Source organism: Phaethon aethereus (genome assembly GCF_964289735.1).
Source record: "Phaethon aethereus genome assembly, chromosome: 11".
Lineage (NCBI taxonomy): Eukaryota > Metazoa > Chordata > Aves > Phaethontiformes > Phaethontidae > Phaethon > Phaethon aethereus.
The window spans coordinates 1,158,480-1,185,479 of NC_138587.1; the positions used below are offsets into that span (position 1 = coordinate 1,158,480).

The 27,000-nt window shown below is 58.7% G+C and overlaps 2 protein-coding genes across 2 annotated transcripts; one reads left to right on the forward strand and one right to left on the reverse strand.

Moving 5' to 3' along the window:
- Nucleotides 1–10,956: 10,956 nt before the first annotated feature.
- Nucleotides 10,957–17,787, forward strand: OXTR (oxytocin receptor; the record flags this gene model as incomplete). The annotated part of the gene is made up of 2 exons (XM_082004834.1): nucleotides 10,957–11,887; nucleotides 16,762–17,787. The coding sequence occupies 2 exons, from the start codon at nucleotides 10,957–10,959 to the stop codon at nucleotides 17,007–17,009; spliced, it is 1,179 nt and encodes a 392-aa protein (XP_081860960.1). The 3' UTR covers nucleotides 17,010–17,787.
- A 3,048-nt stretch (nucleotides 17,788–20,835) lies between these two features.
- Nucleotides 20,836–24,539, reverse strand: CAV3 (caveolin 3; the record flags this gene model as incomplete). Its single annotated transcript, XM_082004807.1, has 2 exons — nucleotides 24,170–24,539; nucleotides 20,836–21,177 (listed from the first exon to the last, which is right to left on the reverse strand). The coding sequence occupies exons 1-2, from the start codon at nucleotides 24,281–24,283 to the stop codon at nucleotides 20,836–20,838; spliced, it is 456 nt and encodes a 151-aa protein (XP_081860933.1). The 5' UTR covers nucleotides 24,284–24,539.
- Between the last annotated feature and the right edge of the window lie 2,461 nt (nucleotides 24,540–27,000).

Here is a 27,000-nt window from a genome sequence, read left to right on the forward strand (position 1 = left end):
AGCCCTTGCTGCCGGACGGAGACGGGCTCCTCCTCGCGGGGGTGATGGGCTGCATTCACCTGAGGACAACCCCATCGCTGACCCTGATGGAAAGGGTGTGATTTAAAACAAAAAACAAAAGCTGAATAAGTCTAAGGAATAATCAGTATAATTTTTTTTTTTGCTTTGTTTGGACTTAGTTTGCATAAGTGAAAATTGCTGTACATGTAACATTAGGGCTTTTTAGAAGAATTACTGCTCTCTTGTACTCCATTGTGTTGACTTTTAAAGCGATAGGTCGCACATGAGAAAATTTAATTTGAGGTTTTTTTTTAAAAAAACAAACACATAAAACAGAGTGAAAAAATTATGATGACATAGCTTGATCTGTTGGAAGGACCATTGTGACCAGACCCCTTTGTTCATACAAGCTGTCGTGGCTCTGTGGGAATCTGTGTGAGGAGAGTCCCACTGTGCTCCAGTGCGTGACTCTTGCCCAGTGCCAACACTCATTTTAAACTGAAATGTTTAATCAGCAGAAGCGTTAGTTTTGATATTAGGAATTTTTCCCATCGATGCCTTTCTTTATAAAGCAGCTATTTAACCGCTGATGTTAAAAAAAAAGCCTGGGTGCAAGTAGTCCATGGTGGTAGGCGTCTGAGTGGGATCTTTCCATTTTGCCATGTTCAGTGCCACTGGTTGATGCAGAAGTGCAGGCGGGTACCGACAGTGTGTAGGAGCAACGCTGTGCACGCAGCCTTGCAAAGCAGGGGTCAGCCCTGCTGATGAGGGCAGAGACCGAGAACTAGCGAGGTAACCCATGTCTGAGAGGAGAAAATGGGTGTAAAACTGTGCAAACACGCAGAGCATGAAGCATGCAATGACCGGGGGGAAATGCATGTCGTCTTGAAAATTTAATGCAATAATCCTGAAAAGTGCCTTTAAATCTGTCTGTTCACTGCATGCTGTGGGTTTGGGTGGGGTTTTTGTGGTTTTGCATGGGTGGTTTACACATTTCTTCATGCAGGGTTTCCGCTTAGAAAAAGTTTCATAATAAGTTATTTCGTGGTCATCCGCTTAGACATAGTAGAAGGATTGAATAGTACCTGCCTGGAGTAATAAAGACTGAGTAAAGGTCGCCCACAGCTCTGTGATTATTCCCAGGAGGGTTGAGCTCTACCTGTTCAAGTCTTGCAGGCACTGCCCCGGCTTTGCGAGGTTTCCCTGGAGCCGCCGAGCCCCGTCCCGCAGAGCCAGCGCTGGGCACAGGCATGTGAAGCAGCTGCAGAGCCACTTCTGCCAGCCGGCCAAAAAGCGTCCCGCGTCCAGCATCCTGCATCCAGCGTCCCGTGTCCCGCACCCTGCGTCCTGCGTCCAGCAGCCGCATTTGGGGCACCTGGAGCGCCTGCGCGGCGCGGGGACGTGCGTGGGCGTGTGCTCGCGTGCACCGTGTTGGCACGCAAGCGCAGGCTTCCCACCTCCGCCTGGGCGGTGGCGGCCGGGAGCGCACACAGCCGCCGCGTGTTCTTGAAAGTGTTTTTGTAATGCTGTCGTAAAACAGACAGCCAAGAACAAGCGATCAGGGAGCTTTTCTGCTTCTATAAAACCGAAGTTACGTTATTCCTTAAAAGCTGTCTGCAATAACGGCGTGTGCCTGAGCCTTGCGGGGCCGACCCTCGCGCTGGCGCGCCGGGCGGTCTGGGCTGCACGCAGGCTGCCTTCCGGCCAGCTGCTGCCCTGCATTCGAGGGGTCTCCGTCGCAGCCGGGACCGGGCGGCGGGACACGAGGAGGCGGCCGCTGGGCTGCGCGCCCCTGCGATGGACCCGCGGGGGCTGCGGGTGGGCAGGGGACAGGCAGGGTCCGCGGTGCCTCAAGGGCCCTTCTCCAAGGGTGGTGTGTTTGCTGGCAGGAGTAATTAATAAACGATCCTTTGGTTTAAGGAGGGTCCATTCTGGAAGAAGAACAGATATCCTGGAATTTGAATGCCTTACCCAGGTACAGGAGTTTAAGCTAAACCGTCACCATTGCCCGTTCTGCAAGCCTAGCACCAGTCATCTTCTGTTCAGAAGAAAGTAAATAACTCCATTTTTTTCACACCTCGACGGAGGAGGAGTCGCTGCGAGAGAAGGAGAGGACCTGAATTTATCATGATTCTACCAAATCGGTGAGTTGACTCAAAATCAACCACCTGAAATTAAATAAACAGAAGGACAAATTACTAACTTGGGGAAGGAGAAGGTAAACCCATTACTGCAAATGGGCAATAATAGCAAAGCAAAAAAGTTTGTATAAGTGTAGCTGGGCTTCATTTTCCGAGCGAAAGCTCGCTGCCCTGGTTAATTATTTGGCCCCACAGAAGCATTCCTGGAGCCTGGGCTGGCGGCGGCATGGCAGGTATTTGGTGTGAGAGAAGTGACGTATGAGTCGCGGCGCCTGGGGAGTGTATATAGGCACATACACACTCACGCGCACCTGTAGGGACATTTCTGGACATACGCCTACTCGTATACTCACACACGCATATATACACATGCACATATATACTTAGTTATCCTGAGAAGGACTGCAGTCCCTTTCGTATCACTCAGCACAGATTTTTCTTGAAGTAGTGATAAGCACCAAAGTCGACCCACTTTTCTTTATATATATGTATATTAATTGTATAATTTACATGTTCATATGTATTAAAATAAGCAGACATGTATATTTCATTTTTGTTCCAGCTCCTCTGTCTTTACCATAACAAGGTAAGGTGTTATGCTCAAATCGAAACGCGCCTCATTTTAGCGGACAAAAACATTCTTCTGTAGCTCTGTGAGCGCGAATTGGAGCCTGCAGCACGGGGCCAGTGCTTGCACATCAGGTGCTGGGCGTTAAACGAATGATTCATACCTATGTGTACGGGAATATTTAGTTAGTATCTGAGGTGCCGGCAGGCGATGCTCAATCACATGTCGCTTTGCACCTTCGTTTTGCAGGTGCCATAAAACTCCTTGTTGCTGCACATGCGTTTTTCTGATTGCTGTTCACCAGCGCCTTGGCTGGGTCAGAGACTGCGTTGCCCGCCCAGCGTAGCCGCGGGCAGCGGCCCCGGTGGGACGGAGGCAGGGTACCGGATCTCACTGTATTTGTTTTGCTTTTCATTTCTCCCTCTTGACAAGCGAGCGTTCAGGGCGACTGAAGTAAATAGCGCCAAGTTATACAGCAGTACAGTAAAAGAGAAACAAAAAAAGTAGTAAAATCATTATATAACCTCCCAAAAACTTGAAACTGAAGTCTCTTTGTTGAAAAACATGTATATATATTTCCAGCATCCTGTACTAGGCCAGCTTGTTATTCCCAGGGCCTGTGCAGGCTCCATTGGTTTTTATGGGCTTTGAGGGATGAAGCGAGGGACGTTTCCGCAGGAACAGTGTCGTTCTGCAGCCACGTAGGAAGCCCTCAGCCAGGCGGGTTCGGTGCCCGCAGGGAGGCGCGTGGAGGGGCTGCTTATCGCCCTTCGGTTGGGCGCAACCCGTGTAGCCCCCGCCACCCCCCTCCCTCCCCAGCTGCCCCGTGGTGCCGCCAGCCTGGCTGGGGGGGACCGGCGCCGTTTTGGCCGGGGGCTGTGACGCACGGCGCCGCCCGCACCCTGCCCGCACCGAGCACGGCAGCGCCCGAGCGCCCCGCTGCAGCCGCCGCTCCTGGGTGCCCGCGGCTGCCGTCCCTGCTCGCCTGCGGCGGGTACCCTGGGCCCGCGTGGCGGGCGGCAGATGGGAGCGTGTGGGTTTCCCGACGGAAAGCACGGACGTCTGACTCGTGAAGGTCTGCCACGACCTAATAGGACCTTCTGGATTATAGGATCAGCCTGGATTACGGGATCGGCGTGATCCATAGCCTGCTCTAGTTTAAATAGGTTTAAGCTCGTTGATTTGAGTGGAGCATTGCTGCTGCATCCCCGGGGAGGATCGGGCCCCAGAGCAGGAGGTGGCACCCTTCCGCGCTTCTCGGCACCAAGCGAAAAAGTAGTGCCTCTTCAGAGGCTCTGCGGGGGACCTTTGCTTGCGGTGCTGCAGTACTAACCGTAACGACCACGGAGATGCGTGCCGGTTCGATGCCAGCGCATTCAGGCTCTTTTTCAAGACTTTACCTACAGAAGTTGAACGAGCATGACTTGGGCTTCGGCACGGCGAGGAGCAGGAGGCCACGGGAGCAGGGGCTGGCGGTTTTCAGTAAGTGGAGGATTTCTCTGAAGGAAATGGAAATCCCGTGAACCTTGCAGCGATGTGATGTAAAAGGATCTTAACAGCGAGTTCTCTGAGTAAGCACAGTGTTCCTGGATAAACAAAAAGAAGGGAAAAGGAGAAATGCTCTTGGTACAAGGCGTGAAGCCCTGCAAATGCTCTTTTTCTGCTGCAAATGCTTTCTAAAGCTTGAGACTGCAGCATCCAACCCTAGTGATCTGTGATCCAAGTTGTTCCTCCCTTCTTCGTTTGCCTGCGTGCAAGCCAGCTTCTCTGGTGGTTCCTTCCTCCCGGCGATGCCTGGGTGACGCAGTCTCCAAAGCAAACCCGCAGCGATCCCAACAGCCGTGCAGAGCCCCAGCCCCAGCAACAGGCTGGTTGGCGTGCTGGCAGAGCAGGATGCTTGAAATGACGGTGGGCTTCTGCTGTATTTTTCTGTGAGTTTATTTACTACAATCAATCTGAGGACTAGGGTTTGGGTTTTTTGTTTTTGTTTTTTAAACTAACAAAAAGAAATATGATGGCCAAGAGCATGCTTTAGGCAGTCAGGTGATGTAACCAGTGGTATGACATTACCTGAGTGTAACAGTTATTTTACCTGCACCTTAAAAAAGCTGGGTAGCACTATAGTATGTTAGCACTAATCAGTGACCTCTTTAACACAATGAATTTTGAATAAGTGTTTGGGAACAAATAATTTTGTGCGGCGCTTGTATTTCCATGTTTTGTCTCCAAGGGCTTGTTGGCTTCAGCGTGGTACATTTTACAGTGTTTACTCTCGGTGTGTATTCCTCTGGAAATCAGTACACCCAATGGATAGCTATGTGGGAATTTGATATCATACTTAGGGATTTACTCACGTGCACATTGAAGAAACGCAGGGACACACGCATCCTTTTCTCTGCCCTCAGTATATTCCCAAGCCTTATCTAAAGCCTGTGGCATGCAGCAGCTTTTTATTGAAGCAATAATACGCTTTTTCCAGGGAGGTGTGTGCATGGGACTGCACGTCTCGGTATTTTTAGTGAATTTACGAAAGTTGAGCCTCTTGCAGACTGAGTGCAGGGGGTGAGGATGAGGAAAAGGTTCTAGGATAAAGAGAAGTTCCCATGTAAAAGCAGCCAGATAAAATATCCTGGCTTTCTAGCTCGCAGTGCCTGCTATGGGCCACATCCATACACAAGAGTTCATGAGCGGCTGCAACTCCATCTGTAAAACAGTGGCCTGGACTTGAAGTTTTGCCAGACTTCTTGTATCATGGGGACTGTAAAGTTGGGATTCCAGATAGCTATTGGAAAAACAGCTATTTCAGATGCGGCAATAAACTGAAATGCCATTAAATTTAGCTTTATGTAGCGTTTGCGCTTTTGATTATACCAAAGCATGTATTTTTAAAATAAAAATGTTTCCAACTCTATGGCATCATCGAATTTTTAAAGCTGGAAGGAGCTGGGGGTGACTCAGAAAAACCTTTCATTCTCACAAGATTCTTTGCTTTAAAATCACATGCGTTTGGTTTTTGATTGTGGAGCAGCCGCAGCTTTGCCTGCATAAGGACCGAGGGGCTGCGAGCATCTCCCGCGGCCGCGGGGCCAGCGCAGGGAACGGCAGTGGGGGCTGGATGTTGGCCCGAGCCCCCAGCGTCCCGTTCACGTAGGTGGGACGTGGCTACGGCACTTCCCTTTGCTTTCTTCCCGCTACGGACAAAAGGAGCGGCGCGTAAAACCTTGCGGCTGGATCCTTCAAGCCGACCGTCCGAGCCCCTGGCCGCGACCGTTCAACGCCGGTGGGGAAGGCGCGTGGGGCTCAGCTCCAGGCGCGGGGCACGGGGCTGCTTCCCCATGGCGGCTCTGCTCAGCGCAGCGCCAGCCTTGTTTTCAGCGAGTGCCTCTTTATTGAGCCCCTCGGGGGATTTTATACTTGGCAATTTAGGTGAGAGCGCTGACATATGGACAGAGTGCTGGAATCTTGTATTCGACTCTCACGCCTCGGTGAAGGGAAACCCCCCAGCAGCCCTGGCTGCCAGTAATACAGTTTCCAGTTGCAAAACCAAAACTGTTCCTCCAACGTGCAGACACACAGCAGGCATCGACCCCACACAATTAGCAGTAAAGCATTTTAATTCCACGCGGCGACAGCGTTATTGTCTTCACGGGTCGGGAGGCTGAACTTGCCAGCCAGCTCCGGGAGCCGCAGCCAGCCGTGGGGGGCCGATCCAGGCACCCGGTGCAAGGGGACGCAGGTACCGGCCGCGCGGTGCAGAGCTGCTGTTCGGTGCCATCGTTATTTGCTCAAATTAATGTTTATAAGCGCAATGAAGCGAACTCTTACGGCAGCTGGCAGTCACAGGGTGAGTTTATTTTGACTGGACTTTGTGGTTTTCAGAACTGGTTGGAAATTTTCCTCTAACAGAAACTGAGAAAAAGAAAATAAGCAAGGGAAGGTTGAAAAGGAAAAAAAGCCTGAGTTTTCTGCTTGTTGCGTCTTTTGCTCTCTGTGCCCCAAGCTCAACTCGAAGATCGCCCTCAGCAGCTGCGCTCGTCGCCCGTGCACCGCGCAGGGCCGGGTGCTGCACAGGGCCAGCGGCACTGGGGAGCTCCGGGAAGGTCAGGAAGGGGGACGGTTTCCTTGGCAGGAAGCTGCACAAGCTCCCGTGCCACCGGTGCGGGCTTGCGCTGAATGGGAGGGCTCAAGGCCGGGCGGTTTCCATGCAGGCTGTGGAAGCGGCAGCCCAGAGAGGTCAGCTGCCGGCTGGAGCTCTGCCTGCGGGCAGCAATGGCTGGGCTGCTCCGGGAGCTGGCCCGGTGCTCCTGGAGCTGCCGCGAAGCTTGTTCTAGGGAAGCAGAGGTTTCCTCCGAGAGCCTTGCCCTCACCCCGGCACTCCTCAGTCCGCACTGGGACGCTGTCAGCGGCTAATGGCCAAAACCAGCCAGGCAGTGGTGACCATGACGGTGCCTGCGCAGGCAGCCCACCGCAGGGGTTGGTTTGGGTTTTTTTTACTTTTTATGAGAGTGACTGCTGTGTGAGCCGTGATGTCTCCTGCGAGCCCAGGTGACAGGCATGCACGTCTCCCGGAGCTGGTTCGAGCCATTTAGCAGTTTTGGGGTCTGGGATGAAATGAGCTGGGCAGAGCCCACGGGAGCTGGGCTGGGAATGCCGCAGGAGGGGGATTTTGGGGACCGCTCGATCCTCACAGACCGCCCAGCTGCACTGCCGATCCCCGGGGCAGAGGAGCCGTGGTGAAGCACAGCCCTGTGCCCGGTGCAGACCTGACCGAAGCCGGTGGGGACCGGGGTGACATTCATCCCTGCAGGGACCCTGTACAACTGCCCGGCAGCAGCTTTGCTGCTGCCCCAGCACCCCATGGGGACAGGAACTTGCTTTATGGCTACCGAATTTGTTTTCAACCAAAGAGTTTTGTATTTTATTTCTCCCCTCTGGTGAATCTTTCAGGCTTACTAAAACAAATATGTTAGCTGCCAAACTGTGACAGCAAAAAGCCAGGGTCACAGATGAGAAAATACATGGAAGAGTTGGATGTTGCATAACTGGCGAGATCGATGCCAAACCCCAGTGAAGGATTTCTGTCTTGGAGCTGCCCAGGAGGGAAGCAAAACCTTGTGTGGATGGGGATGCTGTCGGTCCTGGTTTCCCTGGGCATGTCTTCATGGCCGGGCAGCGGGAGCACTTTGGCTGTCTTCACAAACCCGTTGAAGCTGCACACAAAGCTCTGACTGAAGTTTGTCCAGCCACAAAGCTGTGGGAAATGGCTGCTGGGGAGGTCGCAGGCTGGGCAGAGGAAAGCCATGGTCGTGGGGAGCTGCCTGTATGCCGAGAGCAGTGTGGGGCCGGGGGCCGCCCCGCCACGGCCGGTGGGTGCACATGCACCCAAGGCACACAGCAGCACCTGCGCCGCTCCCAAAATTCAATGGGGACGGCTAGCACTGCAGCCCCTTCCATGAGAAAGCGGAGACGCTCCCCCGTGCTGCTCTCGATGTGGGGCTTGGCCGTGTCTCCTGTAACCAGCCCCGGCTGCCGCCGCAGCTGCGGTGCTCCCGTCCGGGCTCCGCTGCCAGCAAGGCAGGGCAGGACCCTGCCTCCGCAAGCAGGACGTGAGCAAAGAGCCTAGGCTGTAGCCAAGACACTTAAAGTGAAACTAATGAAATCCTTCCACGACTTAGCCTTTTAAATCCAACGTTCAGTCCTCAAGGCATATGATCCCTCACCTCGACAGTGAGCCGCTCGCTAAGCCCCTGCGCGTCTGAATCACAGCGCACAGAGGGTTAGAAAACACAGCCCTGGGAACAGTTTGGCATTGGCAAGGGGACAAACAGAGCGAATCCTAGGAGAGCTCTTTCACAGCTTAGCATTTGTGATTCACTGTTGAAATAAAATGTATTCTGCAATTACACACCACTCTTTGAGACGTTCAGCTGGAGCACGTCTAAGCAACACGATGAGCATAAGGCTCTTTTCTGCCTTAGAAGCAGTCCGGTTGTAGCCTGTGAAGAAATCAGTGTCTGTGTAGTTATGAATGACGCCCCATCTGCGGGCAGAGAGGGACAGCAGCTGCTCTGTCTCACCTGCGGCGAGCGTCTCACCAGCGCTGCAGTCCCAGCCGGGTCCTGAAGCACATTTACCATCTCTTGGTGCCCTGCAAGATGCTAAAGGAGCCGCATGGAAGCCTAGGGCAAGCATCTCCTTGGCTCCACTCGAGCCAGGATTTCACCCCCGGTCACCTCCTCCTACAGAACTCTCCCGAAAAAGGCAGGACAATGAAAAAAAAAGCATTGCACATGGTGAGTTGTTGTCCTCAGCAATTCCCACAGCCGTTTTATTGCCTGAAGGAGGAAGAACGTGAACCCTGGAGGGAAGAACTTGCCAAAGTATTTAACATTTCTACATCTTGCATGAAGCTAAAGGTTCCCAAAAATCTTTAAAAATAACTGCGGAGATGTTTATTCAAGGCCTAAGGCTAGGCTAAGTAGAGTTTGAGATGCGGCTTCCATGGGAAGGCAGCACAGGGGCATGAGTGCCAGCCTGCTGGCTCCCGCTCGCCGTCAGGGGCTGCCGCGGCCGCGCCAGGCGGGAGCGGGCTGAGGCCCTTTTTGGTTAGAAGGCCCGGCCGTGACTTGGTGGGTGCTGCTGCTGCGCTCAGGGAGCCAAGGGGGTGAGATGCTCATCGCAACACTCCCACTGTGCTCTTAGGGCCCTGCTTCCTTCATAGGGGGCCCGAGCCCCCAGGCAACGGAGCTGGGGAGGGGTCTGGAGCACAAGTCTGATGAGCAGCGGCTGAGGGAACTGGGGGTGTTCAGTCTGGAGAAGAGGAGGCTGAGGGGAGCCCTCATCGCTCTCTACAACTACCTGAAAGGGGGTTGTGGTGAGGTGGGGGTTGGTGTCTTCTCCCAAATAACTGGTGATAGGACAAGAGGAAATGGCCTCAAGTTGCACCAGGGGAGGTTTAGATGGGATATTAGGAAAAATGTCTTTACGGAGCGAGTGGTCAAGCATTGGCACAGGCTGCCCAGGGAGGTGATGGGAGTCATCATCACTGGAAGTGTTCAAAAAACGTGTGGACGCGGTACTTCAGGACATGGTTTAGGGGACATGGTGGTGTTGGGCTGAGGGTTGGACTTGATGATCTTAAGTCTTTTCCAACTTTAACGATTCTGTGATTCTGTGAGCCAGGGAAAAGCAGTGAAGTGTGCTGCTGAGCTAGTGGCACTGATGGCAAACGATGTCAAACACAGCCGCCTTTTTTTTCTTTTACAGAATTGGTTTAACAATACTCTAAAATAGCCCTCCCGAAAGAAAAAAAACCCCAACCCAAATCGTCCTCGGCGGCGGCTCTGGCTGCCAAGTAAGGCAGGCGGGAGCGCGGCCGTGCCGGTGGGTGCGGGGGGGCTCCGGCAGCCCCCGCGTGGGCAGGGCCCGGCGCGGCCGAGGCGTTTCTCGCCGCCGCCCGGCGTTCGCTACGGCGTCTGTCGGGCGGAGCGAGCGCCCGGCCGCGCTGCCCCGCGGGGCTCGCCGCCCCTCCACGCCGAAAGTCGCGCCTGGTCGCGTCACGCCGCACCTGCCCGCGCGTTTCCGGCTGCCCCCGGCCCGCGGAGGCGCGGCCGGCAGGCTGCGGCCCCCGAGGGGCCAGGGCTGTGCTTGAGGAGAGCCGAGCGCGGCGTGGGTGCCCCCGCCGCGCTTCACACGCCCACGCAGGGTCTTGCCCAGCGCGGGACGGGGACGGGCGAAGGGGAACGCTGGTGGCCATCGCGGCTCCGCAGCCCCCGCCCCTCGCCGTGGGACCCGCCGGCAGCCCCCCGCTCGGCCCGCCCTCCCCAAGGTGGGCGCGGGGCCCCGTCGCGGGTGGGAGCGGGCGGCAGGGACGCCCACGCGGGCGGGTGGGCCGCTCTGCCCAGCGGGGAGGGGCCGCAGGAGCGGGCTGCGGGCGTGGGGCGCGTCTCTCCGCCCGCCCCGTCCCCGCGTCCTCTCCCGCGCCTCGGCGCTGCCCGCAGCGGGAGCGGCCGGGGCGGGCGGAGCGCGGCAGCCCCGCGGCGGGGCCGGGCGGGGCCGGGCCGGGCCGGGCCGGGCAGGGGCCGGGCAGGCCGCCCCTCGGAGCGGGGCGGAGCCGCGCAGCCGGGGAGGGGGCGCCGGGGGAGGAGAGCCGTAGCGCGGCCGCCGTGCCTCAGGCGGGGAGGCGTTCGGAGAGGGTCTGCCGGCCGCCCCCTCTGCCAGCGGGCTCTATGTGGGACCGGGCTGGCCATGGAGAAGCTGTGCCTCGCCGGGAGCGGCGCATGGACCATCAACAGCTCTCTGGGGAACGGCAGCCTCCGCCTGGAGAACCAGACCTCCGGGAGGAACAGCACCACGGACCCCCTGAAGAGGAACGAGGACATGGCCAAGGTGGAGGTGACGGTCCTCTGCCTCATCCTGTTCCTCGCCCTGACCGGCAACCTGTGCGTGCTGCTGGCCATCCACACCACCCGGCAGAAGCACTCCCGCATGTACTTCTTCATGAAGCACTTGAGCATCGCTGACCTGGTCGTGGCCATCTTTCAGGTGCTGCCCCAGCTCATCTGGGACATCACCTTCAGGTTTTATGGGCCGGATTTCCTTTGCCGGTTGATCAAGTACTTGCAGGTAGTGGGGATGTTTGCTTCCACCTACATGCTCTTGCTGATGTCCCTGGACCGGTGCTTGGCCATCTGTCAGCCACTGAGGTCTCTGCACAGGAGGGCAGACCGAGTCTCTGTCCTCCTCACCTGGCTGCTGTGTCTGCTGGTCAGCATCCCTCAGATCCACATATTTTCTCTGAGGGATGTGGGGAATGGGGTTTACGACTGTTGGGCAGATTTCATCCAGCCCTGGGGACCTAAAGCCTATGTCACCTGGATAACCCTCATGGTCTACATCATCCCTGTGTTGATGCTGAGCATCTGCTATGGCTTAATCAGCTTCAAAATCTGGCAGAACGTGAAGCTTAAGACGGCTCATGGACCGAACATGGGTCTGAGCTCCAGCTCCCACAGTGGGATGGCGTTTGCCAGGGTCAGCAGCACCAGGCTCATCTCCAAAGCCAAGATCCGGACAGTGAAAATGACCTTCATCATAGTGTTAGCTTTCATAGTGTGCTGGACTCCCTTTTTCTTTGTGCAGATGTGGTCTGTGTGGGACACGAATGCTCCGCAGGAAGGTATGTCCTCTCCCCTCCCATAGCCCTGCGGTTGCACGGACCGCTTAGCTCAGCGGCCGCAGGGACACCGACAGTGGGCTCGGGGGCTGCGAGCGACAGCCAGAACCTGCTCCACGCGGGGTCTCAGGGGGCTGCGAGGGGGACAGGGAAAAGTCCTGAACGTGGAAAAACAACCTGACAGGCAGCAGTGGCTGTGCCTGACCTTCCCTGGTGCAGGCGAGGGCTAGTGTAGCCCCCGGCAAATGCCGGGCCACCGCAGCTCAGGGGCCGGGCTGCGGGGATGGTGGCTTGGGAGGCTTTCACTCCCCCCGGCTGCGAGAGCTCAGCCCTGCCGGGGCCGCTCCAGGGTCCCCGGTGGTTTGATTGCCCAGCCCGGGTGCTGGGGCGTGCTGGGGGCTGCGTGGGAGCTCAGCCCCCACTGCTGCCCAGGGCTGGGGCGACCGCAGCAGAAAACTGCGCAGCGTTACCGCCCGACTTCTTTTCTTTTGCTGTGTCGTTTTTGTCCTCGCTGACTTCTTTGCTTTCTACTCTTTTGCCCTCTTTTCCCTCTCCTCGTCTCCCGTTTCCATCCGCCACGGGACTGTGCTGCTGTTATTTTATCTCTGAGTGGAGCACGGTTCCTGCAGAAAGCCACTGAATTATGAGCAAAGGCTTTTCCTAAAGGACATGGTGTCACTGATTTATTATTTTTTATACTTGGTGCTGGCTGCTCCTGTCATCGCTAAGGTTGCAGACAGAGTAAAATATATTACCCTCTTTGGTCTCGTGCGCTTGTAGCTGTGCGAGTCTGTGCTGTCCCTGGGCGGAGGTGGCTGGTGATCCCTCTGCACTCACAGGGGAAACTGGCCAGGAAAGCTTGAAAGAAAAACTCTACAAGTCTGTGAGGTGGGAGAAAGGGCAAAAAAGTGCTTCCAGGGAGAGCTTGTCCTTGGACAGACTGACTCAACAGAAGTGCTGCGTCTGGGATGTCAAAGACCGATGGGGAGCTGCGACCCCCTCCCGGCTCCCCGGCAGCCCTGCCGCGGCAAGGGCTTCGCAGCGGAGGGACGGCTCGCTTACACCGTGCACTCTTCTTTAACCCTATTCCAGCCGTACACTGCTCTGTGGAAAACCTGGCATCTCCTGCAGCCTGCGCACATTTGTTCTCCCATAGACCGAAGCTGGTAGCCTGGCTCCAGCTCCCCTAACTTGCCTGTATTGCTTCCCCGTGCTGCTTTTATTTCAGATGGAGAAGTGGAGCTCAGCTTTTTAAACCTCCATAGGGGCTCCAGGCAGCCGTCTCTTGTTTTTCCACCTGATTTAGGCTGGTTGAAACTTCCAGTTTTTAATACGCCCTGGGATGAAGCAGCGTCTCTCCCTTTTGCCGTATTTCAAACGTGCAATCGCAAGGGCTTCCACCTGACCCGTCAGCAAACAAACCTCCGCCGCTCTGCTGGCTTCTGTGGCGAGGAGCGGGGGGAAGGCCGGGGTGTTCGCGGACCACGTCCTGCCTGCTGCTCCGGGAAAGTTTCTCTTGCTCACCCTGTGCAGTCGGCCCTGCGATGGCTTTCCTTCTCTGCTTCGCTTTTGCGTAGCGAGCAAAGCTCCAGCCGTGCCGAGTTGTAGCAAACTCCCCTTTCCTTCACGTTTCTGTTGCTCAGGGGCCCGTGGTTGCAGTAAAGGGTGGGAGTTTTGCCAGAGCATTTGTGGAGGCTTTCATGGCACGGGGAGGAAAAGCCTCGGGTGGGTCACTGTGGATAGCTAGTGCCGGGAGACCCCAGCCCTTCCTCCCAGGCCCACCCTCCTCCTCGCTGGCTGCCCAGAGGCGTGAGAGGGGTGGCAGACCTCGCTGCAGAAGAAATGGGCTTTGCCTGCTGCGTTCCTGACCGTTGCTCTGCGTCCCGGATCTCTTCGCACGGAGGCTCGGGCTGCCTTGGCCGGGCAGCATCGTGGGGCGCCTGGCAGAGGTGTACCCCACGGCAGAAGGGGAATTTGGCCATTTCTCATCCTGCAGGCTTTGCAGTCTGCATGGGCAAAAGGTCCGAGAGGGAGGGGAGCAGGCGGGCAGGGCGCTCGCTGCGCAGCCCGGCAGCAGCGGGCCCCGTCGCGGCTGCAGCGCCGACGGGCTGCACCCCGGGGGGTGACGAGCAGATCACAACAGCAGTGTGATGGAGCGTCGCCTACTTAGGACATGTTTAGTTTTCTCCATGTACGATGTCACGAAGAGAGTCCCTGGCAAGGGGAAGTCTGCTTATACGTAAGTGAATCCTAATTAATGCTGAGCAGGCGGCCTGCAGTTTTCTGCCTGTGCATTGCATCCCAGAGCGTGGTAAGATGCAGATCTCGGGTGTTAGCAGAGGGATGCGCAGCCCTTGGGCCGCTGCGGGTAAAACTCCCGTACTGCTCCTGCCCGGCACATGGCCCGGCGTGCCGCGGGCCGTGCTTTCACCTCCGCAGGGTGCAAAGTCTGCTGCGGTTTGGCGAGGAGCAGCCCCCCTTTCCCAGTTGGTAAAGCGATAGTCAGAGAGGTTTCACCTACTGATCCCCTTCAGTAGCTTTCTACACGGGTCTTCCTCACTTCATATAAACAGCTGAAATACAATAAAGCAGGTGAAGCGCAGCAGCTTGCACCCCTGCCCTGAGCAGTGCCTGGTGGAGCGGCAGGATGGGGCTGGGGTCCCACGCTGCTGCCCGCCCGCATGGCCCTGCTCCCCCTCTCCCAGCCCGGCTCTGCGGAGCTTCAGGGCCAGGCAGCCCCGCTGACGTGTCTTCCCGTGGCTGCCATGGGCGGATGGAAGTGCCTGAAGGTGAGTGCTGCACGCTTCGGAGCCCTGTGGCAGTGCCAGGCTCGTCGGTCTGCGGCGTGCCGGCGGAGCGGCTGCGGGGATCAGCCTGGTGCCGCGTACCCGGGCCAGGCAGCGGTGATCCCCCGCCTTTGCTGGCCAGGCAAACCCGCTGCCTCTGCACGTGCAGGTTGGAGCTACAGGTTACGATTCAGGTGTCGGCTTAAGCACCGGCACCCTTCGCAGACCATTGGTTAGAGTGAGGATGCCACTGCCCACACCTCGCGGATAAAACACGTTACGTGTGGCATTGTGGGCTTTGGGTCAAAGCTGGCTTAAGGCACCTGTGAAGATAATAGCGAGGCTGTGAAGCAGCGTAACTGTTACATCGGTGCCTTAATCTTGGGAGCTGATGCCCTGAAGCGTGGGCTGTAAGCGGGACTCGGGGAACAGCCCCCATTTCATTCCACTGCTGGCGCAGGGGTTGCGCAGAGGTCCCGCAGCCCTCCCCGCGCACAGCCGCCTGCCTCTGCGAGACCCTCCTGACAGCGCCGCATCCCCCGCGCCGCCGCGGGCGAGCTCGGGGCCTGGGGGGCACCGGCCCTGCGGGGCAGAGCTGGCTCTTTGCAGCCCCTCTCGGGGACCGCGGGCAGTCCTGCCGGAGAGGGGAGAGATCCACACTTCAGACCTGCCCTGCAGTAAGCTCCGTGAAATTCAATTTATCTCCCGCAGAGAGAGAAGAGCTGAGTCAGCCGTGGCTGGATCTTTGAAAGTGGATAGAAATGGTATGATGTATTTCAGGTCTTGCGCCTAGGATTTGCAAGCCGTTCCCCATGGATTTCTTTTAGCGTATGCTTGAAATTAGAAGTGGTTGGAGCAGACATCACTAGAGCAGGAATTATGCATGAGCTGGCTAAAGGTGAATTTGGAAACTAGTATTCATCATTCACACTTCTTTTCTAGTTTAAAAATAGCGAGTGGATTTTTCAGAGGCAGAAAGGGACCAGAAACAGCCAAACCCACGTACGCGCCCTCACTGCTGGCGTGTCCCCCCGAGCCCGAGGAAACGGGCTGAAAGCATGGGGAGCAGGACAAAAGCTCTGTCCCCCGCCCGCAGCCGCTTCATGGCGGCGCTGCCCCGCGGGGGCCGGGGCTGCCCCTCCTCGTCCCGCCGCCATGGCGGGTGCGAGTCCCACCGTCCCCTTCTCACCAGAAGGCGCCGGTCCGAGCTCTCAGGTGGGACCGTCACGGTCGGGTGCTCTGGGAATGGGGGCAGCAGCCGCAGCCGTGACGTGCCGGCACCACGCCCCATCACCGCCTCCCGTCCCCAGTGCCACGCTTGCGGCCGGGAGCCACTGCCAGGCTCCCGGGCTTCATTACTGACATGGAATGGCTGTCATTTCCCCCCGCAGAGCGTCCTAGGTGAAAAATTAATTCGGGGTAAAGAAGAATGCCGCCGCTGCCCAGGGCTGGCAGAGCGCCGGGCGAAGAGGCACGGATGGGGCCGGGCTGGCGGGCACTGTCCTGTCGGCTGGGTTTTGGTGGTGGGGACGTGCTGGGGCTGGGGGGAGCGTGGCTTCCCCACAGCCCGAGCGGATGAAAGCCTCTAGTCCGCCCCAAGTTGGCTGCTGGTGGGGAGAAGTGAGCCACGCGGCTCGTTTTGTTCCCGGTCCTGCTCTTTGCCATGGCAACTCCAAGAGGCCGCGCTCCCTCCTCCCCGCCTGGGGCACGATAAAGGCAAATTGTGCAGATGATGCTGGGCGCAGCTCTGCCCCTCGGTGGGGCATTTCTAGGGTAGCGCTGAGCAGGCAGCAGGAGCTGGGCGGGGGAAGTGCCGCTCTTCTGGGGGAAAAAAACCTAAACCCAAGATGCTTGAACCCAGACTCGCTTCCTCCCTTTTTATTTGCCGGCTCTTTACAGATGTACTGACCGTGGTGTTGCTGCAGGCAGGGCAGCCCATCGCTGGCGTGGGAGGAGGTGTCGCGGTGCCGGCAGAGCTCACGGCTCTCGGCAGAGCCCGCCGCAGCGTGTGCCCGGTGCCCACCTCCCCGGGGTGGTGGTTCTTGCCGCCCGTGCCGTGCCCTGACATTGCCGTGCTTTCTTGCCTTGCAGCCTCCCCCTTCATCATCGCCATGCTCCTGGCCAGCCTCAACAGCTGCTGCAACCCCTGGATCTACATGCTGTACACGGGGCACCTCTTCCACGACCTGATGCGGCGCTTCCTCTGCTGCTCCACGCGCTACCTGAAGTCGCGGCCGGCGTGCGACCTGAGCGTCAGCAAGAAGAGCAACTCCTCCTCCTTCGTCCTCAGCTGCAAGAGCACGAGCCAGAGGAGCTTCATGCATCCGTCCGCGACGTGAAGGCATCGCCGGCCGGGACCTCGCTCCGCCGCCGTGCTGCCTGCCTCCGGCGCTTCCCTGCGGAAGGCTGGGATTCGGACCAGCAAGGGGTTTCTGTATCAATAGGTGTATGTATGTCTGTGCGCACGTAAGCATGTACAGCAGTCGTTACTTAACTAACTGAGGTGGGCGTGGGGGGAGGACTTCTGTGGCCAAGTTTCAGTGCTGCCTGGGACTGGACGGCAGGAACCCACATCTGAGCCCCCAAACCACTGACGTCCGTGGCTTTCGGATACCACCCGGAGGGGCGGTTTTTGCCCCGAACCATCCTGCGCTGCTGAGGCCGGTGTGCTACGTGCCCATCGGACGCAAGGGGCTGCAGCACCCATCGGGGTGATGGGTGCCACCCCGGGCACGCGGGCATCAGGCGCCCGGCCCCACCTCCGCCTGCAGCAGGGATCCCGCCGGATGGCGGCGCCTGGCTGGGGCCACGCCGCGGGCACCATGCTCTCAACACGGGTGCATTGGCTTCGCGTGAAGCGCCGTGGGGCAGAGGCAGCCCCATCCCTGCATCCCTGCGCGGTGCCAGCCCCCCTTCCCCCAGCCCGGGCCCGCCGGTGGCACAGGGCAGGGCAGTCCTGCCGCCGGGGCTGGGGACGGGGCAGGGGACGGGGCAGGGGACGGGGCAGGGGACAGGCCTCCCGGGGACAACGCTGTCGCATGGCTGTCCCTGCCCGCCCCAGCTCCGCTCCCCGTGCCACGTGAGGCTGCGCGCACGGGTCAGCAGGAGCCAGGGCAGCGGGCACGACTGCAGGGTCGGGGGGTCTGTGCAATAACACGTTTGCCCAGCGTGCTCAAAAGCTTCTCCGAGGGCAGGCGTGTGGGATTACAGCTGGACTCGCGGGGTTTAATGGAACAACCCCTGTCAAGTCCCCCAAGGCCAAACTTCTGCTTTGGGTTTACCGCAGATCGCATTTAATTCTTTTACACCAACGCAATTTTCTTGCTCTGTCACGCACAAGGTCATGCTTATGGCATGGATTTTTTATTGTTAAGAAATACCTGTAAATAAAGTTTTCTGACTGTGTCTTGATGGAAGGCGGGGGGGAAGTGCAGAAGGAGCACTAGACTGAGAGAACGAAGGAAACCGATGGGAAACACCGCTTTAAACACAAGACCCAGGTATCCTGGGTGTCACGATGCTTTTGTTTCTAGAGCGCTGCACCAAGCGCTTAGGCGCGGCACACCGCTTTATTCCACAGCACGAAGCCAGCCGGGACACAGCCTTTGGCGGGGGCGCAGCCGCGGTGCGGCGCAGCTCCGGCCGCCGGCCGCGGGAGCCCTCCCGTGAGGCGGCTGGCGGCGGGGCCGGGCGCTGCGGACGGCAGCTCCTGCCTTCGCTCTCGCCGGCGCCCGGTCTGCAGCCGGCGGGGGTGCGCGGAAGGAAGGCCTGCAGGCGGTCCGGGGTAACGTGATTTGGCCTTACGTGTTGGGAATGAATATGAAAAATGCATTTAAATGTGTACTTGATTTTTTTTCACCGTCATCAACAGGTATGTTTTCACGTTTCCTATCCTGGCCCGCCTTTGATTTTTTTCTAGTAGCTTCAAGTGAGCTCTCGGCACATCTGCTGAATACGACCCAGCACAGTCAGGCTCAGCCTGTTTCCCCAGACCGGCTTAAATCCTTACCAAAGCACGTAGCATTTTCCTCCCAAGTTCATCTGCTTTCTCCTTGCGAGTAAAAAGCTCCCGCTTCCCAGAGCGAGGGGGGTCAGTTCCTGGCGCGTCCCCCTCCTGCCATGGCGGAAACGCAACGCGGTGGTAAGTTTTACGGGGGCTGGTGCGCGGGGCGAGGAGGCGGCTTTGGGAGCAGCAGGGTGTTGCCCTGCGAGCCCTGGCTGCGACGCCCGGCTGCGGTTCGGGGGTCAGGCAGGGCCGTGCCCCGCGCGCGGGGGAGCCCCGCGTTTGTTTATCGAGGGGTATCGACCGGGCTGCCGAAGGGTCAAAAGCGAAATAGAGGTGCTGCCGACTGAGCAGCGTGTGCTCCACCGTGCTGGGAACCCGTAGCCCGCTGCATGGGGAGACAGAATTTTGGAGATTTTTTGGGTTCAGGCTGTGAACTACTAGAACAAAAAGCCATTAAAAACAATGTAACCCCAGTATTGTTTTAAATTATTTTTATTCCCACAAAAAGCTTTAAAAAATGCTCGTGATAAAATGTTTTTGGAGACTTTTCTCCCCTACAAATACCGAAATATCTTTTTTTTTTTTTGTATCACTCCATCCACCTCGAGGCCCGGTGTTGCTAGAGCGTGGGTGCTGTAGTGCTATGGAATAATGAAAGTCCACGATCCCAAGCCATTGGAAGATCACCAATAGAAAATCAGGCTCTTTCTTGTCCTTGGCATGGCACTAGGAGAGACTTTGGCTCCAAGTCTTTGTTGGAAGCCAGGGGAAAAAAACACATGAACACAATTGAGAATAACCTCTGAACAATGCGACCTCCTGGGCCCCGACTCAGCAAAGCTCTTTAAGGCCAGAGCCAAAAAAGCGTTTAAGTGCCTCAAAGTTAAAGTATGGCTTCACGAAAGAGGAACTAAACAAATTAATTGCCAATACAGGGGAGGAAATAGCTCCCAGTTGGACTTTTCTCCCTCACCCCCGTGTTTTCACGGGAGCGGCTGGGAGCGGGCAGTCTCCCGGAGGAGGCTCCTTCCCCCGCTCCCCCGGCACACGCGGGCGAGCCGTGGGACGCTATGGGCGGGGGGCCGGCTGGAGGGAAGGGCGCGAGGCAGCGCGTGGGACGTGGGTCTCCCCCTCGGGGCAGAGCCCGCGGGGTCGGCGTGGTCCTGCCCGCGCTCTGCCAGACAGGCACGCTGCTGTAGGCTACAGCTTGCCCAGCATCGAACCAGCAAGCACGGAGTGAATGTTCTCCCTGGGAAACAAGCCAAAGCTTTGCTTAAAGCCAAGCTTGTCATTTCTGAAGCGAAGGCGTCAAAAGCCCCCGTGGTGCTGCCCGGCCGCCCCTCTGCAGCCCCGGCGCGCTCACGGGCGACGCGCAGGAGAGCTGCCCACCGGTGCTGTGCTGCCCGTTGGACCCTCACCACGAAGCGTAACGATGCGCCATAATTAAGGAGCGAGCGTCGCACCACCGCAAGTGGTTTTGCAATTGCCGGTGGCCCAGGCCCAGCACACACTCCCAGGAGGCAGGCACAACACTTCATGCACTAATCGACCCGGATTGCAAACCTTTGCTGAAATGCAAACACACGTGGAAAAAGAAAAGTTTGCTTTCACTATTCTATCTATCTATAAAACTTTTGTGCAGCGTGATTTAATACAGAAGCTTCCACAACAATTGTTTGCAGCAAATAACAATAATTCGTAGGCAAGTGTTTCTCTTAGTGCCGTGCTAGACCGAAGGGATGGAGAAGCAGGCAGGGTTTGGTCTGTCGTCCAGCAGCGTCTCTGCACCCTTGCTTCTCGCTCTGCAGCTGCAGGTGGTGGCCCAGGGCTGTGGTCCAGGAGATGCTGCGGTCCCTCCCGCAGGAGCAGGGCGCGGTGCCGGGGTCCTGCGGGACAGAGGGCTTTCCCCGGGCTGCTCGCCAAGCCTCGACGGCCTTCACGTCTCCCAAAGCTGCTGGCTTCGGGACGGAGTAAGGTGCAGCCCGGCGTGCCTCCATCTGCAGGGAGCATCCCCAAGCGCCGGCTCTGCGGCCGGGCCCTGCCGTGCTGCGGGCCCCCCGGGCGCGGGCGCGCGGGCCCCGGCGCGGGGCGCGCCGCAGGAGCGACGCGGCCGCGCGGGGGGTGGCTGTACGAGGGCCGGTTGGGGCGGCTGTAGGGACCTAGATCTCCTTCCGGAGAGCAACTCTGATGTTGCTGCAGATCTTGGAGAGAGCCTCAAAGAGCGGGTCGCAGAAGGTGTGGATGCAGAGGGAGTAGATTCGGCTGACGCACTGGATCTCTATCAGGTAGCTCTTGATGCAGGGCACCACTGCCCAGATGTGGCAGAAGGAGATGAGAGCGAAGAGGAAGCCCCAGACAACTGCCAGGGGGATGCCCAGGATGGCAGAGAGCAGCCGGTAGCACCAGTACTTGCTGACGGTGAAGGTGGTGTAGCTGGTTTTCCAGACGCCGTCAAAGCTGTATGTTCCCACGGGCTCAGCTATCACATCCTCGAAGTCCACCTGGGAGGAGGGAAGACAGAGGTGAGGGGGGCTTGGGGAGGAGCGAGGATCCACTGAACGCAAGAGGAGAGCCCGATCGGCAGGGGCTGGGGGAGCAAGGGCCGTGCTGGGGGGCGCGGACCCCTGCACCCCCCGCGCGAGGACGCACCCCGCTGCAGCGCGGGAGCCCCTGCCCTTGCGGAGGCCCAAGCAGGGATGGCGCGGGGTGCCTGGCACCGCCGGCCTCCGCCCGCGGGCCGCACGACGCGCAGGCTCAACCCGCGGCGCGGAAGCCCGGGCTTGGCCGCTCCGGGACGCGTTCTCCGGCCCCAAACCCCGAGCTGCGTACGGTGCTTCCCGGTGCCGGAGCCAGGCACGAGTCCTCGGGATGGGAGCTGTGCGTGGCAGTGTTGGCTCCGGAGGAGGCCCGAGCCCGTTCCTACCCTTTTTGAGCATTCAGAGGCGAGAAGGTGGCTTGCCCTAATAAAAATCCAACAGCCCTCTTGATTTACCATTTATTTATTTGTACCTGCAGAGGCGAGATGCTCAATTCTGTCTGTCTGCGTTCTGTCTGAAGAGGCGGAGAGGTGGGCTCGGCCGCGCCCTTACAGGGATAGCGCTGTTACGTGCCGGCACTGGGAGCGTCTCTGAATGACAAATACTCTTAAAAGCCTCTGAACTACGTGCAGAGATGTCGTCGTGGTGGAATTCATTGCTAGGGAATACGTGAGCCAAGCTATTTGTCTTGAAAAACAGCATGGGAGTTTCTTGGGAAGCTAATGTATCCATTTACACATTCATGTTAAATTGCGATATTCCTTCTGGTTTTGGGAGCACCTTCATCATAAAATCATTCTGCAGGGTCTTTAATTTCCTGGGGTGGGCCTGAGGCACCAGGAGAAATTCGCAGCGGGCAGCCAGGCTGGCTGTGCCGCAGCTCCCGCCGGGCAGGCGCGGGGGCCGCGGTGGGCTGGGGGCCCAGCACCGGCTCACTGCACAGCTGCCCGAGCGCCTGACGAGCTCGTCAGGGGATCCCTTCATGAAGGCTGTGGGAGAGGAGCCTCTGCCCTGCTGCTGCTTTTGCCAGCCACGCACTAGAAGGTGCAGGCAGGAGGAGGAGGAGGAGGAGGAGGAGGAGGCGGCGGCGGCGGCGGCAGAGGCACTCTGGAGGAGCGGTGGAGGCAGAGCGGCCGAGCGCGGCGCCGAGCCCCGGCGCAGCCCCAGAGCCTCTGGGGACCAGCAAGCACAGGTACTGCTCGACTGCTGTGTTGCTTTGCCTGGGAGGAGGCTTTTAAAGCTCTGCAAAGCCCCCGTGGCCGGTGCCGCTGCTGTAACACGGTCTCCAGTGCTGGCTGCTGGACCTTAACGCCTAGGACGGGTTTGTCTACGGCCACGTGAACCTCTCCGCCTGCACGCCGCGCCGCTTTGCCCTGCTGCGCGCTGCCGGGTGCCTCGCTACCCGCTGCGCTTCGAGAGTGTTAGGTGCTTTAATGCCCAGGGTGTTGTCGAGCGTGTGGTTGGCTTTGGCTTTCCCTTTGGGAGGCTGGGGTGACCCGTGCTCCCCGCCCTGGCGCTGCCCCCTCCCCAGCCTCGTCAGCTCCTGTCCTGGAGGCGGCAGGAGCGCCCCGAGCTCTTCCCAGGCTGATGAAGCAGCAGCGTGGCCGTACAAGCGGGCGAGCTTGAAAATCCTCTTACGGTCTTTTGGGGGTCCCTGAGTGAGAAGAGGCAGGGGAAGGGTGGGGGAAAGGGGCTGGTGTGGGGGGTCAGGGGTGTCCTGGAAGGCGCTGGCGTTACCTCGCCGCGGTAGCTGGTGACATCCCCAAGCTGGGAGCAGGCGGCTGTGCCCCCGAGTGCTGCCTGGCACTGGGGGCGAGCGGGGCTGAAGGCTGTCCCGGTCCTCGCTGCCCCGGCAGCGTGGCCGATGGCGGTGCTACCCGCAGCCCAGCGCTCCGCCAAGCCCCGCGCTAAGGCTGTTGCGTGGCGCTGGCACGGCGCGGCACAGATGTGGGGCGCGCTGCTGGGAACGTGCTGGAGATATCGAGGTGCCTGGCAGCTGTCGCGGGCACGTCTCGCTATGCCGCGAGGGTGCCCATCTACGGCCGTCACTGTCACAGCTCGTCTGGGGGGCTTTTGATTTGACCATGCCCATGGCTTCAGCTGTAATAGTGTTTTGATGCACAAGTGCAGGCTTGCATTTCACCAGCACGATCAAGGTCACGGCCCGTTCCAAAGCCTCTGTGAGCAGGCTTTGTCCCTTCTGGCATGTCATCCTCTTTGATCTCTCATACAGTTTTAACAAAACCCTTCCATCGCCTCCTGTTCTCCTTTGGGCCAAAATTATCTTCGCCATAACACTAACAAAGCTTAGAGCGACCAAGCTCCAGTGGTCAGCGTTTGGGAAAATGCTTCCCTGTTCAGCTAGACCGAGAACTCCTTTTGATCAAAAACAGACGGAGGAGGCTTGCTGCACCCTCCTGCTGCCATGTGGGAGAAGCAATCGTCCTCCAAATAGGACAACACGTATCTAAATGCGCCAGCGCTCAGATTGTCAGGTCTTGAAGATTGGTGGTCTTTTTCCAAGGTTCCCTTTAATTTAAATCAGTGATATGGGCTGACCCTGCTTTATTTTTGGCTCCCCACTTACTGGTACAAAGGAGGGCGTTGCCATAAATTCTCAAGCTACAGCCGGTGGAGTTGGATGGCGCGCTCTGGGAAGGGGCACTGCCGCGTTAATCGGCGCCGCGCGCAGCACGCTTCCCCCCAGCCGGTGCCTGGAAGCCCCTGGCTTGCAGCAGGGCTGGGCTTTGCAGCAGGGCTGGGCTTTGCAGCAGGGCTGGGCTTTGCAGCAGGCTACCTCCCGGCAGCGCAAGCTGACGCTGCTGCTTGAGGCGCGGGCGCCGGCGGCTTACAGCCCCGGCTGAGGTCGCGCCCAGTACGGGACGACCACACCAATGTGCCGGTTGCGTCGAGGAGGCAGCGACGCTTCCAAAGGCCGGTGCTGAGAAAGTCCTACCTTTACAACATCCTCGTTTATATGCTTTGGGTCTCTGTTCACAAGGTCGATCTCCTTGGTGTGCTGGTCCTTGATGATGATCCTCTCCTCCAGTTCGGTCTGCTCCTCTGCCATGGCTGCTCCGCCGCCAGCTTGGCCGCGGACGGTCAGGCAGCGGGGAACTGGGGCTCTGCCGGGGGAGGACCCGGGGGAGGGCAGGGTGTGGGCGCGGAGGCGCCGGCCCCCCCGCCGCCCGCAGCAGCTGCCCTGCACCCTGCGCCGCTGGCCGCGCTCCAGGCTAAAATTAATGTCGCACCTCCCGCGGCCGCCCCGCGGCGGCCCTTAAAGGGGCTTTGCTGGGGACAGCCCCCGTGGTGTCGCCTCGGGGGGGCACACCTGCAGGGGCCAGTGGGGGCCGGGCGCAGGGGTGGGTGCGCGGCCCCCCAGCCTGCCCGGCCCAGCCGTGCGGGTGGGATCCCCTCCTCGCGTGGGGAGGCAGCGCGGGAGGAACGATGCCCAAATGGGAGCAAAAGTCCTCAAGAGCCTGAGAGAAATAGCTGTTTACGAGGGAAATAATAGTTGTTTATGAGTCTGTAAACGAAGGAGCTCGGGGGAGACAGGGACCGCGTCTATAAATATCACCCAGAGAAGCCACGTTGTCCTGGGACAGCCAGCGAGCCTCGCAGTCCCTCCGGGAGCCCAGAAGTTGTCTCATGGTATCGGCTTGGATTCCTTTGATTCCAGCTTTTTCATATGGAGAAACGCGAGGAAATCCAATAGATTGACCCACAGGTCGCTAACGGTCGGGGTATCTCCTCCCTGAACGCTGGGCACGGTGGCATTTAGCATATCAATGAACATTGGACTTGTGCTGGATTTTGATAATCCTCACTAATCTCTTCAGTGCTCTCTTGGTTTTCTTGAAGATTTGTTTAAAACTAATGGTTGTGAAAAACGACAAACAAAAAGCCAACACCCCCCCCCCCAAACCACTCATCCACCCAAAGCTTCTGTTAAATCAGTTGTTTATAAGCACCTTCATTTGAAGTAGTATTGGGATAACGGACCTCTGCTCTCCCATCCTCTGTCCCTTTGGTAAAGGCTACCTTGCAGCGGCTCCAGAGCCTCGCTGTTCGGTGCTGGGGATGCCCTTGGTGACAACCGGCTGTGCTGCCAGGGTGACAAAGTGGGTGGCTGTGACTCGCCCCCCGGGAGCCCCATGTGTCGGTACCACAAGCGTTTGGAGGCGAAGCCTCTGGAGGGGTGACTGCATATTAACCCCCGTTAACGTGTTCGTGAGGACGACTCTGAGCTGTTCTTGAGCCCCGTTTCTCTACCTCCTGTTTCGTGTGTGAAATGGCACAGATGCGTGGTCCCTCTAGCCGGGAAGCGCTTTGCGCTTTGTTGCCGCGACGGGCATTGCCTCTGGCAGAGACCGGCAGGGACGCCCGCATCGCTCCGCGGGAGCGGAGCACCCAAACGAGCCTTGCTGATGGCCCCAGCCTGCTGGTGCGGCGGGCGCGTGCTTTTCGCTTCCTGCACGCGGGCAGCGAGCGGGCAGCGCGGGCAGCCCGTCTGCGCGCCGCTTGCGCCGCCGACGCAGCGGCAGAGCGGGCGGGCGGGGAGAGAAGGACGCGTGGCTCGCTGGGGAGCGGTCGGCGCCCCGGCGGTGCCTGCGCAGCTGCCGGGCGTGGAAGCGGCCGCTTCGGAACCAGCGTGCTCGGCTGGCGGGGGGGAGCGTTTTAACTGCAAAAAGCATCTGCCTTCCAAAAACCGCACTGCCTGTGCAGTGCCATCTTTATCAAATCCACGTGGCTTGGTGCCTGGAGCTTTCAGCGCTGCAGTGGCTCTGTTCCAGCCCGTTGAGGTGATCGAATACAGTGCAAAATGGGATTGTGCTCTCTCATTTGGCAGAGGCGCAGCGGGTCTCTCGGGCGTACTTGTTTTTCCAGAGAACTTGTGATGGCGAGGGCCTGGCTGAGCGTGACCGCAGGTCGAAGGCTGCCAGACCCCTCTGCCCCCTTCTGCTGCCCTTGGTGGTTTTTCAGTATTTTTGCTGTAGTCAGGGTGGTACCTCAGTCTGGAAACTGTTTTTCCTTGGGATTTCTGCTCTCGTGAAAGCAGATGTGGTGGTGCTCTGGGGTGTGACACATCCATCGCTAACACTGCGATGACAGCAGCTCGTCAGAGACCCCCCCGACCCCTTCTGTAGGGCGAGAAAGGGCAGAAGTGGGGGTGGAAAGTAACCGTGCAAACCTGTGGGGTATTGCAAAGGTATATTGCAAAGGTAAAGCGGGCACCTACGGAGAAGGGACAAACTCTGTGAGGGTTTATGAGAGCGGGGTTGTGGGTTTAAATCTGGGCAGGTTGCTTTGGAGAGGAGCGCCTGTCAGCAACCCTGTCCCGGCTGCGTTCCTCCGGGTGAAAGGACCCCGGGCAACCCCGCAGTAGTACAAGTTCCACGTCCCCGGATCTCTGCCGGCGGCCGGCTCAGTCTGGCCCCGTTCCTTTGCCTTCCCGCAGCGTCAGCGGAGCGGCGCAGCAGCGGGCACCGCTGCGCCGTTCGCAGGCGCCCGGGAGGCAGCGGGCTGCTGCCTGTGGTGGAACGAGCCCAGAGCCGGTCGGCTGTGGGAGTACCCAGAGCCTGGCTCGAGGCAAGCTGCCTGCCGGCCTCTGTCCCTCGGCAGGGCTTTCGGACCTGCGCTCCGTCCGCGGAGCCGGCCCCGGCTGCTCCCCAGCAAACGGGGGGTCGCGCAGCAGCTGGGGGAGCCCCAACCAGCACGGGCTGGTGTTGCAAGCACCGAACTCCTCCGTGCTCCAAAGCTTTGGGCAGCAGCTTTCAGGTCAGACCT